Raw genomic sequence first — 15,291 nt, 5'->3', positions numbered from 1 at the left:
ATATTTTAGAACCAACTTTGCAACTGTTTCATGTACAAACACTTTGAAACTCCTACACTACAGAACAATATTCTCAAGCAGCAATGCATCATCCTGCAGTTGTTTCTTTCACCAAGTTGTGTAATCACTCATTGCTTTCTAAGAATTCCGCACCAAATATTTTTGAAGTCTGAGAAAATTTAGTACTGATGGGAAATAAAAATTGATACCATTATGTGCCAACCTTCTAATATGGTTTCATGGGTAAATCAAATGTCTTCTAACAGGCACTTTGAGGTTACATGAAAACCTAGGGTAAAACCTCATTTTTGTCTCCAAAACTGGCACGACTTTTCTTATTAAATCCTGCATTAAAGAAACATAAATGAAGGTCTTCAACCTAATTGTTACCAATCATATTAGTGTCTAATGCAAAACCAAGTGTGACTGACAGAAGTATAGGTCGAAGATACGTGAGACCTCAGTGTTTCATCAGTGAAGAGACTATTAATATGAAAACAATAATGCTATATAGCCTATACGAGACTTTTAAGTAACCAATCATGCCATTCCTACACTTCATTCCAGTAAGTCTTGCAATGGTGAGTACTATTGATATGATAACTTTTACCAAAATCAAGAGTGAAAATGAGAATTTACTCTAAACATATCTGGATGATTATTGAAGTTCAATAATAATGAAGGTATTATAAGACATGTGCTAGAACTTTCACATTGTTGATCCCCTCTTGGTCTGTGATTGTACTCTGCATCTTCAATGTCACTGTGCAAAGCAAGATACGAGCTCCCTTTTCCATTTCTCTAACCAAATCATATGCTACTCTAGCATCATAGGAGCTGCAAGGAGAACATAAGTTCACAAATTGAATGAAAAGCACAATTTGAACACATCATTATTTGTTCATTTCTCAACTATAAATTCTTGTATCTCTATTCCTGTATGCCGAGCCCCTCCTTGCACTCTCAACAGAACTTCATCTCCAATTTTGAGTGAGGTCACAGGAATAGCTGTCTTTGACAGTGCATTTCCTGAATAGGGAAACAGACAACTTTTAAGGACACTCAAGAAACTACCAGAAAATAGAAAACCGAGTGAATTACCTTGTTGGGGACAAACCAAGGGAACTGTCTCTGCATTCTGCAAAAGTATGCTGATCGTTTGATCATCTGAGTCTATCTGAAATGACATGATTACCATTACCAAATCAGAGTTTAGAATCAGTATCAGCAAACCATAAATGTTAACCCACAAAAATCTGATTTTAGGACCAATATATTACTCAAGAATGTTTCAGGTTCAAACCTTTACACAATGGTTGTTGTAACTTCAACTTCTGAACTCCGATGATAAATCTATTAGATATGAATGAATTTTGGTTGTATAGAGTAAATATTTCCCAAAATAAGGAAAACATTAAATGCAGATTTCATTAAATGCTAAATATGGGACAGTGTGGCAAATTTCAATACTAGTCCATAACTGCTTAAGAAAAATTAGTTATATAAAATCAGTTTATTTTGCATCTAGTTTCAGCTAAGTTCAGTTAAAATTTGTTTTAAACCATTTCTGGAACCAATTTCTGAAAATGTAAGCAGTTACCACGCATGTTATATTTGAAACTGCCCATCACCCTTACATAGTTACATATCTAGTTTCAAGAACTTTCTAAACACGCCTAAGAGAAGTTCTAATCTCAGAGTATACAGTCAAGCGATTGACAGCTTTAAGACAATATTTAAGGTTTAGCATGATATTCGACAGTAACTGTACTGTACCGCAAGAAGCTCATAATTGAAGAAAAATCCAAAAGAAACTTTTTTCAATCAATTTCGCCAAAAATGAAAACACAAACCTTTGCCTCCACTAGGACCAATGGTCTACTTTCTATCTTCACACGCCCGACAATTGCAATTCGTTGCCGACCCTTCTGATCAACCACAATCACTTCTTTTCCTGATTTTAATTCTGACAAGTAGCATGTTCTGCCTCCTGGAACAGCAACATAGGCATGCACTGGTCCCTGTTATGGTAAGTGATTGGTTAAAAGGATTTCATAAAGATTACCTTTACTGTAGAATACACTTTTAAAACTGAAAATTCCAAAATATCAACCTTTCGCCTTCCAAAAAGGTAGATGTGCTCAATTAAAGTAACACAATGACCGATTACAACTGTTTTAGCTATCAATCAAATTACAGATTTACAGATCTCCAAACCTGTACTAACACTACGTAAATTATACTTGACAATTGCCATTAATGAAAAATAGAAGGGGAAAAAATTATTAAGAGTAGCTTAGTGTGATTCTAAAAGTTTCTGACCAAAGTCTGCTTTGAAAAGTAAATGAATCCCGATTTAGTGCAATGAAAAATGAAGTGATAAACAAGAAAAGGAGAGTTATGAAGTTTCTCTGTTAATAAAAATTCTTCACATGCTATAGCAATAAATATATTTTAAAATGATTTTAGATTCTATCAAATCTTTGGAATTATTAGAGACCAATGTTGATTAGCATTAAATATGTGTACAAAATAATAGATTCAGTGATGAGAATTACACACATCACCACAGAGACTATTTTCCGAGTAGGTTACTGTTAGTCTCTGATGAGTACTTGGAGTTAGTTAGTTAGTTAAGGGTTAGCATTTAGAGTTAGTTAGTTAGTTAGTTATGGCTTAGCCTATAAATAAGGGAGTGTGAAGAGGGTTTAGGTATCTTTGGGATCATTTGGGAATTGGGAATTAGGAGAGTGATGAGTCTCTCGAATACTCATCTGTTTCTTGTACATTTTTCTGTTGAATAATATCAGGGTTTCATCAATTGGTATCAGAGCACCGATCTAGGTGCTGTGATTGCCATCAATTCGTGAAGATGTTTCCAGAATTTGATGGAAGAGAGGCCTACGGATGGCTCATTATGGTGGAGCAACACTGTGAGGCCAAGGGAGTATCCGAAGAGGAGAAATTCTCAGGGGCAGAGAAGGCTTTGACTGGTGAAGCTTTCATGTGGTGGTTTTGCTGGAGAAGACGCAATCAGAAGGCAACATGGTGGGAATTTGTGGAGGCTCTGTTGAGGAAATTCGAACCAGAATTGGAACCGTACATGCCAGAACCAGTTCAAGATTCAGAGGAGGAAGAAATCCCTGGGAAGCAAGAAGTCTTGGAGGCAGAACGAAGAACTGTTGTGGTGGAAGCCAAACCTGAGGCCAATTCAGTGCTGTTGGCGAAATCAGAGATCAAGCCATATTCGCCGGAGAATTCTGAGATGGAAGCGTCGCGGAAAGACTCGGAGTTTGCAATGGCGGCGGAGCAAACAGCGGAGGTGTCACGGTGTCAACCGGTCACCGTGGTTGATTACATCGATTGCACGTTGACGGCGAAAGGGGAGAAGATCGACGCCGAAGGGGAAATCAAAATCAAGCGGTTACAGGAAGGTTCTTCAATGGAGAAATGGCAGATTTGCAGCATTCATGGGAGGAAGAAGGTGCAACCAATCGTTTTGCCCCAAATCAGTGATTTAGGGTTCGATTGGGAGAGACGGCCGCCGCGGAAACCGCCGGATTCATGTCTCTGCACGGCGGTAACCGCCAATCGACTGCCGGACACGTTCTTTTGCTGGACGGAGGTCTTCATTCAGACCTCTGTTCTTTGCTCTTCGATGGTTGCCATTCAACTGGAGACTAAGCCACCAGACCGCAGTGGTGGCAGCTCACACTTCATCCTTGGCGATTCTTGCAGATCGGACTTGGTGGCCAACCGTCCTCCAGCTAAGCCACCGGATTTGGCTGAGACAGCGGTGGTGGGATACTGTGGCCTCGAGTTAGTTCGCACGGAGGAGAGTAAAGGGCGCTCGCTCATTCGCAAGTCGGTAACCGTTTCACGGCCGCCGGCGAAGCCACCGGACTTTGCAGTTATGGCGGGGGACGCTCGTTTCCGTCGTCGCTGGTTGGGTGTGGTCTTTCCGTTGTCTTCACACGCACACGCGTTCACACGAAGCAGAGCAAGGCTGGCTCAGCTAGATTTTTCAGAATTGGGTCAAAGTTTGACCACAAGGCCAAAGCCCATAATGCTAAACAGAAGGAACGGGCCCAAGAGGAACTTTTCTTTCTCAATCATCTACAGACCAGTTCATTCCCTTACTCTAATGGGCCAGGCCCAACTGTTGGAGTATTTGTTTTTTGTTTGTTTAAAGAAGCTTGTGTTTTACCCCACCTTGAGGACAAGGTGGATGTTTAGGGGGGAGTATTGATGAGTACTTGGAGTTAGTTAGTTAGTTAAGGGTTAGCATTTAGAGTTAGTTAGTTAGTTATGGCTTAGCCTATAAATAAGGGAGTGTGAAGAGGGTTTAGGTATCTTTGGGATCATTTGGGAATTGGGAATTAGGAGAGTGATGAGTCTCTCGAATACTCATCTGTTTCTTGTACATTTTTCTGTTGAATAATATCAGGGTTTCATCAGTCTCACACTTTCACCCCATTGTTGTGGATTATGATGAAAAGAGGGGTATTTTATCCAAGGTAAAAGGCCATGAATATATCAATTTCAAACTAAGATTTGAACGCACAACTTACTGCATTCACCCGAAAAGGCCTGCTAGCAATGTAATTTGACTCCATGCATTCTGAGTGAACAAGAAATAATCCTCTGGCAAAAGATCCAACCTGTGGAAAATATTTGGCCCATTAGAATGGCAGCTTCACTAGATTAACTGAATAATGATTTAACCTTTACAGAGGAAAGGATTGCAATACATACAAGAAGTCCTTCACCGGGTTTCATGAGACTGCACAGGTCTACACAAGCGCGATCCCCCATTCCAGCCACTTGAACATGTGTCACGGTGGCTTTGGACAAGCTCAATAGATTGCTTTCTTCTGTTCTTCTATCAAAATATTCCTGGAAGTTTCCAACTGAAATAAGAGGTCAAGCCTCATTACTCAAGAAGCTTTAATGAGGTCAGGAATACCTTTAGCTCAAGAATAGACTCAACATCTTCTACTTTCAAAACTATGCCATCTAAACCATGTTCAAGTGCCTATAAAATCCAAAGGGAGCAACTATAAGGAGAGAACTAAAGCTAAAAGTAAAAGATAATTATTATATACGATTTACATTACATGAGCTTTAACTCTGAAAAGTTAACTTCATTAGTCTCCTGTTATATACCTCAAGAAATATCTGAGCTTCAGATGCATTACTAGAGATGGCAATCACTTTCTTTCCGCTGCTTTGAAATGCAGCAATTATATTTTCTGCTGGTATTACCTGATCAGTTGCATATGAAGAAAGTTAACATATTGTACGTCATCGAAAATGATAAATGTCAATTATTGAAAAAAAAATAATAGCACTACATTTTTAAATGACAGTCCAAGCTTTTGAGGTGATGCAGGAAACAAATAATGCTAACTGTCGAAGTCATTACGAGTCATGAAAAGGAGAAAGGAGGGCATAGAGTGAAACATAATTATATCATGAATAAGGTTATATCTGGCAGAATCGCATCCATTACATTATGGTCGTCACAAACAGGCAGAATAACTTCCATATAAAGAGTATGAGTTACAATAATAATACACATAAAACTAATCAAGGAATCAAAGCATATTTGAAAGTCAATCGATTTCACCAATTTACTACAAACTAAACTAGCTAATGTTATACAAAATATTTTCAACAAGGTATTAATTGTAACTGATATTTCGTAGCCTATATCTAACTTCTAGAACGCAACCATGAACAAGAGGTAGCATAAACATGTGCAAACTCTCTTAATATAAGTAACCACACTTTATAAAGTAGAAAAACAAGTTGATCTTATCTTCCTCCAAACCAAATTGGTAGTATGTGTCAACTACAAACAAAAAATCAATGGATGACAAGTTTCCAAACTATCCATGACAATTCATATAGCAGTTTTTCACAAGCATACCTGCCAGTCTAGTAAATTAACTACAATGTTCTCGGCTTGCTCTTCCTCAGGTCTTAGTCGCTCTAGTTCCTCCGGAGTTGAAACATCAAAAACTGTGGCTACCCTTTTATCCTGTCCATCCAAAATCTCTCCCTCGCCAACAAAAAGAGGGCATATTACCGCAATGGCTTCACCCCATCATGGCCAAAATTCCAAATTCATAAAATTAGACATGATAAAATATCCACATCACTAAACATACCAGCTCAAACTCCATTTTACTCATCATAAAAAAAAACATAAATACTAAACAATTAAGGCCATCTTATGAATTATGATGAACATTTAGCAACTTCAACATAACAAAAATGTTTCTGAATTCAACATTGCCTAGATTTTTCCCAACCTCTTTGACTATTATCCAATCATGTATTTAACAAATTGTACTACTGCATGAAAAATCTAACCTTTTCAAGGTTGTCCTAACATATTGTATCAAATGTGAACTAAAAAGGAAAAAACAACAAATGGGTATTGAAATTTTCCTTCCAAATGAAACTTAAAAGGGAAATGAGGGAAGTGACTCACATGACCAATCATGGGCCTTTTGATGGTGTGAGGAGAAAAGGAAAGTGTTCCATCCTCTCTCCACTGCTGCAGTCATGACCTGCTTGTTCTCGGTCCATATCCACACACTCTTGGATCTTTTACCTTTGTCCTGCGCTGACAATGTCGAAGAAGAAGAAGAAACCATTGAGGAACAGTGGTTGTTCCGCAAATGGGTTTTCCCAGAATGAAGAGGATTAAGGTTGAGGCAACGGTTTGGTCCACGAAAATCTGTGAATGGTGAAGGGAATTGAAGGGAAGTGGTTGGTGAAGCAGAGAGAGATGAAGGTGTAGTTGTTGAAGTGAAGGGAGGGAAGTGTGTGAAGCAATGATGCAACTGCAGAGCCATCTGTTTTGACATTAGCTCAAACTACACACTACATGATATTTATGTTACTTTTTATTGAACTTTTAATAGAAGATTTTAGTGAGATATATTTATAGATTTAAAATTTTTAAGTGATTCTTATTATGAGAAATTTATTATGAGTAGTTGTTAAAAGTTGGTGGTTGGTTTACGTGGTGCATGCATGATTTATTATTTAAGATTTCGAGTTTGAGTATTGTGTGTAGAAAGAAAAAAATCTGCTAAAAAGAGTTAGTCTCACTAGAATATGAATGTTTGCATGAATTAGATTGTCTTTCGGTGCATGATATGTGCATTAGACCATATTGTTAAAAGTTTAGCAATGATTATTTCATTTAAGAATTCAATCACTTAGTAAAAATTTAATTAAACTATTTAGAAATATAAAAACTCATTAAAAACTTCAAAATTGTGTATAAGCTATTTGTTAATCCCGAGATGTTGGCGCGGTGGTTGCTCACGTCGTTCCTTAATTATGATGTGAGGAGTTCGGTCCCTCATCTATGAGAATGAAACACATTTTGTGATCAGTTATTTACCGCTTAATATGAGCACCTGCAATGAGAAAATTAGTTACTGTTATTGGCACCGGATACTCTCGACTAAAAAAGAAAAATATCACACTGGAATTTAAGTAGAATCAAAGCACATAGGAGGAAATTTAACTAATGTGAAATACAAGGAGGGATGTTTTAATTGAAAAAATTAATGATTAAAATTATCTAAAGGTAAAGACACTATTTGAAATGCAATTAAGCTTAATCTCTCCCTCACATATATAACACGCATAGAGGTAAATGTGCACTCCCTTATTATTCATTTTATTGAACTAAAGTTTGCATGAACTCATGCTACACTGAAAACTGAGCACACATGAAAAGTGGCTGAAAGCTCAGAATGCTTAGGACTGTGAAAAAGCATATGGAGCTTTGGTGGAAAACTTAAGTAGCATAACATGTTTATAAGGCTTTTCAGGGGTCACAATACTTGAGGGAAAGTTAGGGTGATTCACAGAGTCAGGGAAGACTTGAGACTCCAAACACAACCCTGCACGCGGTTGATAAACAAACCCACCTTTCCCCTTCTCATTCTTCACTTTATTAGCAGTGTAAAACTGCAACCCTGGAGCATTTGTAAAGAGCTTCATCACTCTCCCTGATTTCTTATCCATCACTATCGCCGCCAATTTGATTAATCCTTTGCTTTTTCCACCATCAAGCACATAATTGATGTCATAGCCATTAGTTTTTGGCAACTGGTTGATCCTGGCCCCAACAACTTGTGGCTTAAGGAAATCATATGGGGTTCCTTTCACAGAAGCAATTTCACCAGTGGGAATGAGATGGCTATCAAGAACTGTGATTCGGGACCCGAAAATTTGAACCACTTCACCTAAAATGTTTCCACTGTTGTGGTTTCCTAGGTTCCAATAAGCATGGTTAATCAGATTCACTGGAGTAGGCTTGTTTAGAGCTTTTGCTTTCATGATTATACTCAGAGAGTTTTTGCTCCCAAGAATGTAGCTCACAGTTACCAGCAGATCACCAGGAAATCCTATATATACACACATAATTCAAATCACAAACACTCTGTGCAGTTCCAATTCTTACCAGAAATTAGGAATTCAAAGTGCATCTACATTGAATAAATAAATAAAATAAATATAATGGCAATGTTTAATTACCTTCTTCACCATCAAAACTGTGGTAACTGAAGGTGATTCTGGGTTTGTCACCTTCTTTTACATACCTTTCCACTTTCCATAGAACATCACTGAATCCTCTGGGTCCACCTAAGGGAAATCAGAGAGTACTATGTGATATCTTTCAACACGCCTTCTCATATAGGATAAATTACAAACACCATACAATTATAATCAAAGATTATGTGTTTACTTAGAACTTATTTGGATGGTTTTGGGGGGAAACGGCAATGAAACTTACAAAGGAGACGCTCATTTCGACCCAATTACTTTCACTCTCACCCTATTTCGCTTACGGGTTTTGGTTATTTAAAAATCTCTAATTTAATGATTTTTTTTAAATAAATTTCTTAATTCAAAAATAAAGATTAACCTTCCTCAGAAAAAAAAAAGTGTACCATGAAGCGTGTTGTTTCCTTCATTGGCAATTAATTTGTAATGGATTCCATTTAGAGTAAATTGAGCTCCTCCAATTCTGTTAGCAACCCGACCAGCAGTAGTTCCAAAGTATGTTGAATCATTCTGCAAATTTTCATCATATTTAATTTCCATGACTACTTTTTATCAACACATTTACATGAAATACTAAATGTTTAAAAACTAAATGAAATAAAAAACTATATAAAACAAAATGAATAATTCAGAATCGGATATATATGTGGTGCCTAGCTAATTACTTAAGAGTAGGACACAAACAAGCGGTGACCGCTGAGTCGCTGACTATTCAAAAGGATTAGGTGAGCAACACAAAGTGACAAACAAAGTAAACCCCAAAATCCAAATCTTAGCTATCAAATATTTCATTGAATCAATCGAAGTTGAAGAACATTGAGAAGTTTTATCCTTATCTCTTAACTTAGACACTTACAGTATATTGCTTGAGAGAGTCATATCCAAGAACAACATCACCCAACTTCCCTGAGACAAATTAAATCATAGTTAATGAAAACAATTAGATGTTATTAAGAAACATATTCATAATTAATGCACAGAAAAGAAGAAATTAAATTGGATATTTTGAACACAATCAAAACAGATACATATATGGTACCATGCTTATCAGGAAGGACTAGAGACACAAGTGTTGCACCCCAGTTGGAAACCTTCAAAGAAAGATCACCTTTCTTGAGCTCAAATAACCTAATATGGTCCTTCTCCTTCTTAGCAGAGCCATTGACAAACCCAGAAGCAGCTAAGAAGAGAAGACATAGTAGCACAAAGATCTTGGTCTTCATTTTCCTACAAAGGAATGGCTAGTCAATTTGGAACATGGTAGCTCTCTGACTATGCCTTATATATAGCACACCAAGCACGGTTTGAGACCTGGTTCTTTGTTGTGTCATCTTACTGTGATAAATATGAGTTTCAATAATTCAATTTTTCTTAGAAATATTGTACTACATGTAATAATTTATGAGTTTAATTTTGATGGTAATTCTTTACACTGAAAATGCAACATTTGAAGTAATTACATTCTTTTTATTTTAATTAAATTAATTTATTTGTTGATGTGAGATCAATCATTAGACGTTTGTGTAAAGAAACTTTACACTGACAATGCACTCACGTTCTTACATTTTATTGCATTATCAAAAATAAACAAAATTTGGATTTTGCATATCAGTACAACAATTTGGTTGTTCACATTGGTGGGATGAACTTCTCTGAATATCGCAGTTAAATACAACATATAAAGTAGTTAATTCACAGTTGAGTGTGCTACTCTAGTACCTCTTCATTTTGGCCTTAAGTTGAGTGTACTACTCCAGAGGTTTATTGATCAACACTTAATTAACATGTATAAGAATTGTAGGTTTAAAATAAATTATATATATGTTGTTAAAATTACACCATCACAAACAACATATTTCATTTTGAAAATAAAATCTATCCACCACTAGCCTCATGAAATATGAAATTATGTCATGCACTGATCCAAATCAATATGACAGTAACATCTCAAATTAACTGCCCATGTTCAACAATCAACATTATGTATGAGAATGAAAGATATGGACCACCTATAAAACCTCAATGTAGTAAAATGACAAACAGTTGTACATTATACCACCTTCCTCTCACACTTACAGAGTGAAAGAAAACAAAATCAGCATTAGAAAGGAAGAAAATAACTAGAAACACATCAGTATTAGTAATACATTTGAGAATCAGAGAAACTAATCAACTCCAATTCTGAAAGGTGTAGAAACATTTTTCATTCACGTTTGTGAAGTCTCAGTTATTTGGCAGTAACTGTTGCTGCAACATCAGTGTGGAATAGATCGCTTCTAATTCTTCAAGGTCGTTGTGCTTGAATGAAGCTGCAGCCATATGTTCGTCTTTACTCAACCCGCTGATGCCCAAGAGCGGTCCACTGTTTAGTATTACAATATCTTGAACATGAGCTATATTTGACCAATCCTCCCCTGTTTCTGCCTGACATCGCTTCCCTAGCACTTCACAACTGTAAATTCCCAACATTTTCAGGGATTGGATACTCATGCGAATACACGTCAACTTGGGGCACTTAGAAATAGCTAATAATTGAAGCGAGCCAAGGTTTCCCAAGTAGGCAGGCAGGCATTCTAGGTTTGGAAGATTACACAATACTAAGGTTTTCAGGGCAGTCACATGCTGTAAAGCCTCATGTAATCCTTCCATTTCTGAGCTACCATGAATCACCAAATACTCAAGGCAAGTTAGGTATTGAAAACCTGCTGACATATTGAACTTATGGCACCCCACAATAACTAATTTCTTGAGAGACTGCAACCCTTGCAATACTCCATCTGTTAATGAATTTAGGCTCTGGCAATGTTTTATGTCCAGTGGTTGGAGAGCACCAAGGTTAACGACTTCATTTGGGAGTAACTCCTCAAGTTTGGAGCAACCAAAAATGTGCAGTCTTTTTAGAGAAGAAAGGTTACTTAGCATCCCATTTGGAAAGCAAGTTATCTCTTTATTCCCTCCCAAGTAGAGATGTTCAAGACTGTGGAATTTATGAATTGAACTTAGTAAATCTTGGTTTCCTTTCCCTCGCATCATTAGACTGTTGAGAGATGGAAGGCACGGCAGCCCTAACAATTGAGGACATTCAATAATTTCAAGTTCTGAAAGGCGCGGGAACATGTTTTCTCCATCCTCCCTCGATAACTTCTTCAAGTTCGGCATCTTCTCCAGTTTAAGAGATTCCAGAGCTATGAAAATTCCATCAGCACAGGACTCCTCGTATAAGTATACTATTTCACAACTCGTGTTAGATATACCTAGATACTTCAGAGCAGGTAGCTTCCCTAGCTGAGGAAGGTCTAAGCAGCTTTCGCAATCCACAAGTTTTAAAGAATTTAAATACTTGAGAGAAAGACTGGACATCCATTGTGGGAAACATGCACCTGTATATCCTTCCACAGCAAGAATTTGAAGTTGATGGGTATGAGGTTGAAGCACTTCAAGAATCTGCTCAACATTTTCCTGTGATTGGCAGTCTTCATTTCTCCCCCATGACAACTGCAAATGATTCAGGTGCTTACTCGACATATTGGCTTCTTGAGCATCAATTACACTTTTTACTTTCTCCAGGTGCTTGATGTGAAGTTGTCCTTTAAGGTTCAATCGTCCCAATTCTGCCAACTGGAACCCTTCTTCCTTGCCAACAAAATACATGCTTAAAGTCCTTAGACAAGTCAACTTCCCCATTTGAGGGGGAAATCTTGATAAAGAATAGCAGCCAATCAATGATAGATGCTGTAGAGCTTTTAGGCGTACCAAACTAGCAGGTAACTTTTCCAGATAACGACAATTGTCTAATTTCAAAATCTGCAAATTCCAGAGCATGCAAAGGGATTCCGGAAGAGATTTGAACGATCCGGAAGAGATATCTAAGTGTCTTAGATATTTGAAACGACCAATTGAAGTTGACAAACTTCCTAGGCGGTGGTAGTTAAGCATCCGCAAAGAATTAGATTTCAATGCCTCTACTGAACGACCCCCAAATAGATGACCATGTTCCCCTAATATGCAGGTCTTCAAAGATTTGAATCGACCCGACTGGATTGAACTAACTTCCTGTTTCCATGAGGCTGTCCTATAAAATGATAGGTGCCGGATTCCTTCAGACACATCAGCTATACCATTATTAACTGCACTGCAACAGACTTCCTCAGCAACATATTGAGCAAGATCATGAACAAGATCATGCATCTTGAAACTTGTAATTTTGCCAAATTCATCTGTCTTAATATCTTGAAAATTTGATCTCCAATATAATTCATTAAATAACTCATCTCCGATATCCTCTGCATCCACCATTTCATTGGACGAAACCAATCCATTAGCCATCCAAAGTTCAATTAGAAACTGCCTGCTTATTATTTCATCTTTGGAAAATAATGCACAGAAGGAAAAACATTGTCTCAATTTCACGGGCAAGTTCAAGTAACTTAGTCTCAAGGCAGGCATGACAAAGTTCTCACCTTGCAAGCTCCAAAGTTTGCTTTCCTTGACACAGAGCCATTCTTTTTCCTCTCTTTTAAAGCGCAAAAGACTTCCTAGTGCTATTGCTGCAAGAGGCACTCCCCCACACTTCTTTACTATCTCCTTTCCTATGCCCACAAGCTCTGCACGTTCTACCTCGTTCGGTCCAAATGCTCGTTGTTTAAACAATTCCCAACAATTATCATCAGATAGCATTGATAATTCATAAGGAGGTATTGTTCCCATGATGGCTGCAACTTTCTGGAGACGAGTAGTGACCAAAATTGAAGCACCCTTACCTCCATGTATCAGTAAAGATTTCAACCTCAGCCAATTCTCTTGTTCATCGTCCCACACATCGTCCAGAACAATCAAATATCTTCTTCCTTGCAGTAAATCTATAAGTTTCCTCTGCAGTGGGTCTAGATCTAAATCCTCACAGGCATGCCCGGATGCTGATTCTATGATAGCTTTTGTCATTCTTTTCAAGCTGAAATCTTCCGAAACGCACACCCAAATTCTTTGTTTAAAGTGGTTGACTACCCTCTCATGATTGAAGATAAGTTGGGCAAGTGTTGTTTTTCCAAGTCCACCCAAACCTAGTATTGGATAGACCGCTAAGTCCTCGAAACTCGAAGAATCACCAACCAAAAAGTCTACAATTTTATCCTTATCTTCATCTCTTCCATAGACTTGAGGCTGAGCAATGATGGAGGTGGTTTGGCGCCACTCAGCTCTTTTCTGTGTAACCATCTCAGTTAAATGAAACCTACTCCTCTCGTCAGAAATTTCATCTAACCTCTCACTTATCCTCTTCATTTTCTTAGCAATTCTACGACGGAAGACAACATGCTTGGGATGAAAAGATGATAAACAAGAGCTTTGTACCTTGTCTGATAAACCACACATGAATCCTCCATTCTCCATCTCCAGCGCTTCAGTGGCACACTCGTCCAAGATGTCATCCAGAACATAAGCAGCATCTTTCAGCTTTCGCAGCCAATCCTTAATAGCTTTCTCAGTGAATTGTCTCTCCTCTGCATCTTCAAGTGTTGCCTTGATTGCAGTGAGTGTGCTGGACAGCCTTTTGAATTCTTGATCAGAACCCAGAAACAAGCCAAGCTCCTTCTGAATGAGTGAGCTCAAATTCTCAAGAGCAATTTCAAGCACAGCCTCAGCCATCTCCCTCACAAAATGAAGATGCAAAAGTTTGAGAATTGCAGATTTGCAGTGCTAGACTAGTATCAGCCAAGAAGATTAATAAGGATAAGAGACATTTTTGTGGGGACTTGTGAAGTCAACAAGGGACCCATACTAATAATGCAGTTTCAGGATTTCGTTGAAGTTTCCAAATTTTGGAAATTCATTGAAAAATCTGGGTAATTTTTTTATTTTACAAAGATGGTAGAATGGAGAGAAAGCACCTTTAGACTACTAGGCAGGATGTCAGTGACATGTTGGGGAGGCTAGCTACTACCGGGCAAGACGTCAATGACATGTTAGGGAGGCTAACTGAGGCCCACTGGAGTAGGAGCGTCGGGATATTCCGAGGGTTGCCCAGCAACTTAATAATGGGAAATTTGCTTTGATAATGGGAAAGTGACAGCAAACTAATGGTATGAATAAAAACTTCATTTTGAAACAAAGTTACCAATTTGCTCTATGACCCTTGTTGTAAAAAGAGTATTGAAACAAACCTTAGCAGTCACCGGAGTTCCTCTGCCGGAGCTGGCCCGGTGCTCCATTGTGCCGCCGTCAAAGCTTACCAACAAGGTGAGAACCCCATCTCCAGCAGCATGCGACTTAAACCCCACATTCACGACCACCACTTTCTACCCCATCTACAACGTGGCACACTGCGAAACTATTAAAAATAAAGTTTGTGTAAATATAATATAAAACCAGTTCAACGAAGTAGGAAACCAGTTCTAAGAAGAGAAATTACAGAAGATGGAGCATAAAAACTGGGCTCCAATGGCAAAGTGAGTGCTCTTGTGAACTCATACACAGGTGGTGAGTTGGTAATTAATATATATGCATCCATATAAACCAGCGAAGATGAAATAAGATCCAAACGCTAGCTGCTCATTCATTTTGATGATCAAAACTGGATGATGTTAAGAAAAGGAAAGCACCAATTTTGTATAGGATCATGATCAAAATTCAAATCCACCAAAGAAAAAGGAATGAGCAAATTAATAATTGAAATTCAAACAAGGGAAAATTGGTGAG

At 37.9% G+C, this 15,291-nt stretch overlaps 3 protein-coding genes across 3 annotated transcripts; all 3 read right to left on the bottom strand.

The window, feature by feature from the left end:
- Window positions 1–518: 518 nt before the first annotated feature.
- On the bottom strand, window positions 519–6,956 carry LOC130739350 (uncharacterized). Its single transcript, XM_057591624.1, has 9 exons — window positions 6,500–6,956; window positions 5,933–6,099; window positions 5,167–5,265; window positions 4,967–5,035; window positions 4,756–4,896; window positions 4,572–4,661; window positions 1,854–2,021; window positions 1,102–1,177; window positions 519–1,029 (listed from the first exon to the last, which is right to left on the bottom strand). The coding sequence occupies exons 1-9, from the start codon at window positions 6,876–6,878 to the stop codon at window positions 902–904; spliced, it is 1,317 nt and encodes a 438-aa protein (XP_057447607.1). The 5' UTR covers window positions 6,879–6,956; the 3' UTR covers window positions 519–901.
- A 718-nt stretch (window positions 6,957–7,674) lies between these two features.
- LOC130739352 (uncharacterized) lies at window positions 7,675–9,918 on the bottom strand. The gene is made up of 5 exons (XM_057591627.1): window positions 9,638–9,918; window positions 9,455–9,504; window positions 8,985–9,108; window positions 8,569–8,676; window positions 7,675–8,438 (listed from the first exon to the last, which is right to left on the bottom strand). The coding sequence occupies exons 1-5, from the start codon at window positions 9,819–9,821 to the stop codon at window positions 7,786–7,788; spliced, it is 1,119 nt and encodes a 372-aa protein (XP_057447610.1). The 5' UTR covers window positions 9,822–9,918; the 3' UTR covers window positions 7,675–7,785.
- Window positions 9,919–10,497: 579 nt separating this feature from the next.
- On the bottom strand, window positions 10,498–14,719 carry LOC130739354 (putative disease resistance protein RGA3). The gene has a single exon (XM_057591629.1). The coding sequence runs from the start codon at window positions 14,239–14,241 to the stop codon at window positions 10,822–10,824; it is 3,420 nt and encodes a 1,139-aa protein (XP_057447612.1). The 5' UTR covers window positions 14,242–14,719; the 3' UTR covers window positions 10,498–10,821.
- Between the last annotated feature and the right edge of the window lie 572 nt (window positions 14,720–15,291).

The sequence above is a fragment of the Lotus japonicus genome, chromosome 2 (assembly GCF_012489685.1).
Source record: "Lotus japonicus ecotype B-129 chromosome 2, LjGifu_v1.2".
In the NCBI taxonomy this organism is placed as follows: domain Eukaryota; kingdom Viridiplantae; phylum Streptophyta; class Magnoliopsida; order Fabales; family Fabaceae; genus Lotus; species Lotus japonicus.
The sequence above is the reverse complement of the archived record's forward strand: the minus strand, read 5'-3'. Positions and strand labels throughout refer to the sequence as shown.

Coding starts and splice junctions, on each gene's coding strand:
- LOC130739350 (XM_057591624.1), bottom strand. CDS start 6,878: ATGTCAAAACAGATGGCTCTGCAGTTGCATCATTGCTTCACACACTTC. Junction 6,100..6,499: donor AAAGGCCCATGATTGGTCAT/GTGAGTCACTTC, acceptor GATGGGGTGAAG/CCATTGCGGTAATATGCCCT. Junction 4,897..4,966: donor AGTCTATTCTTGAGCTAAAG/GTATTCCTGACC, acceptor GGAAACTTCCAG/GAATATTTTGATAGAAGAAC.
- LOC130739352 (XM_057591627.1), bottom strand. CDS start 9,821: ATGAAGACCAAGATCTTTGTGCTACTATGTCTTCTCTTCTTAGCTGCT. Junction 9,109..9,454: donor ACTCTCTCAAGCAATATACT/GTAAGTGTCTAA, acceptor GAAAATTTGCAG/AATGATTCAACATACTTTGG. Junction 8,677..8,984: donor AGGAAACAACACGCTTCATG/GTACACTTTTTT, acceptor GATTTCCCTTAG/GTGGACCCAGAGGATTCAGT.
- LOC130739354 (XM_057591629.1), bottom strand. CDS start 14,241: ATGGCTGAGGCTGTGCTTGAAATTGCTCTTGAGAATTTGAGCTCACTC.